At 38.6% G+C, this 2,838-nt stretch overlaps 1 protein-coding gene across 1 annotated transcript; it reads right to left on the bottom strand.

Moving 5' to 3' along the window:
• Window positions 1-59: 59 nt before the first annotated feature.
• HOXA7 (homeobox A7) lies at window positions 60-2,205 on the bottom strand. Its single transcript, XM_075269827.1, has 2 exons — window positions 1,795-2,205; window positions 60-1,143 (listed from the first exon to the last, which is right to left on the bottom strand). The coding sequence occupies exons 1-2, from the start codon at window positions 2,180-2,182 to the stop codon at window positions 848-850; spliced, it is 684 nt and encodes a 227-aa protein (XP_075125928.1). The 5' UTR covers window positions 2,183-2,205; the 3' UTR covers window positions 60-847.
• Between the last annotated feature and the right edge of the window lie 633 nt (window positions 2,206-2,838).

Raw genomic sequence — 2,838 nt, 5'->3', positions numbered from 1 at the left:
CCAAACACGATTTTTTTTATTCGTAACAAAAAGAAAATATATTATGCAACTTATACTTTAGGGTTTTTTTCAGATTTTTTTTACATATTTATTTGTACAGAACCGTACTTAAAATACTCACGATAATACTGATCACACACAGACGTGCAAATCGCCAGATTTATAGATTTTTGTTCATGAACTTATTTTTTTTTTATTTTTTTTTGTAGACAAATACACAATGTCCTAGGATGTTACAAAGGCAGATCTAGAAATACTGCATATGACAAATAAACATCGCTTTACACCAATACAAATCCCTGGAATACAAACAATGTGGTCACTTCAAATATCATTGCACAGAAATGAAATATACTACATGGGGAGGAGATCAATGCTGATGTCTAGTGGATTTTGATTCTATTTTTCTGTATTATTATTGTGGTAGTGTGGCTATATAAGGTGTGACCAGTGGTCACTTCACAGCTGTGTGCAGAGTTCATGGTAATAGATAGCAGATATACTATAGGTAGTATTATATTATTGGACTAGGTAGTAGACAGTATAGGTAGTGGCTTTTCTGAGCATTGGTGAGATTCTATAGAACATTATAGAATTCTATTATGTGTCATGACTAGGTAGTAAGGTCTAATGCACTTCACTTGTGCATTATATTTAGGTAGTTTATGTCTCATATTCACATAGTGTGATTTTAATGTCATATTAAATAATCCTATAACACCTATATTTCTGTTTCCCCTGCAGGCTGCACCCTTGTGCTGAAGACACTGCCTATGGCCTGCATCAAGAATGACTGAAATAAAATACACATAATGGTTCCCAGTCCATAGCACAGCTCTGGCCCTATTCATTCATCCCTGGTGACCTTGTCCTCCTCTTCCTCCTCAGTAGCTGCAGGAGTAGTGGCTGCAGGGGTCTGCTCCTCAGCTTCGGGGCTGCCGACATTTTCTTCCTTATGTTCCTTCTTCCACTTCATTCTTCGGTTCTGGAACCAGATCTTGATCTGCCTCTCTGTTAAGCACAAGGCATGGGCGATCTCTATCCTCCTCCTGCGGGTTAGGTAGCGATTAAAGTGGAATTCTTTCTCCAGTTCCAGTGTCTGGTACCGGGTGTATGTTTGGCGACCCCTCTTCCTGTCTGGACCTATGTGTTATATACAAGTTGTGCTGTGTATTAGTCATGGGGGTCATTGCAGAAAAATACTGAGCAATATAGTAAGAAGGCCTGGGCTCATTCTAGTCTTATTGCTGCATTTAATATAGTTTTTAGGACTTTTTCCTACCTAATAAATTAGATTTGATCAAAATATATAGAATATTTTTAGAATATCTATATTTAATTCTGGGATCTACCTATCTGTCTATCTATCTATCTATCTATCTATTTATTTATTCATCTCTATTCTCATTCTCTCTCTATCTATCTATCTATCTATCTATCTATCTATCTATCTATCTATATATATATATATATATATATATTCCCTCTAATATTACTACTTTATAGGATGAGTCTACAGCTTCTACATTGGATCAATCATTTGCATAATAAATAAAATTAATTTCAACCAAAAGTCTGTTTAATTGCATGCAATGCAAACATTATATACATTTTTCTATCCTATCACTATCTATTTATTTACTAGAAATTCAGATATTTTGATGGCTATTGTATGTTCTGACCATATCTATAATCTACACATTTTAGTGGGGTCTTTGCTGCCTGACATGGGCGCCTGCACTATATGAGAGCCCTATAGGCTGTTATACTGTGAGTTATGGAGGATTCCCATACCTGAGGACCTCATCCAGGGGTATATGCGGTAATGACTGTCACTCTGGGGGTGCAGAGCAGATTCCTCCGCCTTGCTGTCACAGTTGGCTTTGCCCAGGTCATTGCAGAGAAGCGGAATGTTCTGATCAAACGTTGAGCAATGGAGGTTATAGGCTTCAGTGCCCAGGCTGTATCCAGGGAAGGGGCTCTGATACAGTGCATTGTTCACATTGTACAGACCAGGCATGGCTGGGGGTGCTGCTGTAGCTGGGAATGCCCCAGTGCCGGCTCCATAGCTGCTTCTCTGGGAATTGCTAAAAGAACACGAACTGGCCTCTGTGTTTTGGAAGAGAGAAGCCCCAGTCGTATACTTGCTGAACAGAGCATTGACATAATAGGAAGAAGTCATATTCTTCACCTGTGATTTGTGGTCCGGGTGGCTCCAGTGTCGGTTTTACGAGGTAGCTTGATATATGGAAACATTAAGCCCCCAGATTTACACAAAACCCCATTTTCTTGTGCACTGAGCTTCCCCCTGCACGTGATCTGCGACCATCTGACTCTCCCATCCAATCTGATCCTGCATCACAGGTGGGAGCGATCTGTGTGCAATGCAGGAACAACACCCATCCTCCAGTGCAAGCATCAATGTCCCCACAATACTATAGCCATGGTTATTAATAATCCGGCACCCCAAAAGAATCCTCACCTACAGAAGCAAGCTTTCATTTTCTACAGCCAGGCCCCTCCCAGATATGAACCACAAACCAAATGCAATGATGTATTAGTATAAGACAGGGACAAATGTGCTTAATAATGTGCAAATATACAACAAATAAATAGATCCAATTATTAGTTCATGTAACCATTTAGCATTCTATTGCTGGTGCCTGTGTATTATAGTGAAAGAAATCTATAAAGAAATTAAAAAAAACTGAGTATCTAAAAACTCAGCATGTAAATATTGCATGTAAATATTGTACAAAGATTATGCAGGACAGATTTTATTTTTTTAACTCTTTCGTGTGTTAAAAATATGCCATACACACGATGTATACATACACA

The sequence above is a fragment of the Leptodactylus fuscus genome, chromosome 4 (assembly GCF_031893055.1).
Source record: "Leptodactylus fuscus isolate aLepFus1 chromosome 4, aLepFus1.hap2, whole genome shotgun sequence".
Taxonomy (NCBI): Eukaryota; Metazoa; Chordata; class Amphibia; order Anura; family Leptodactylidae; genus Leptodactylus; species Leptodactylus fuscus.
This window is presented reverse-complemented; position numbering and strand designations above follow the sequence as displayed.

Bases quoted from the DNA above. Each gene is read 5' to 3' on its own strand.
- HOXA7 (XM_075269827.1), bottom strand. From the start codon at position 2,182: ATGACTTCTTCCTATTATGTCAATGCTCTGTTCAGCAAGTATACGACT. The intron at 1,144-1,794 runs GTATGGGAATCC...TATAACACATAG, and splicing joins CCCCTGGATGAGGTCCTCAG to GTCCAGACAGGAAGAGGGGT.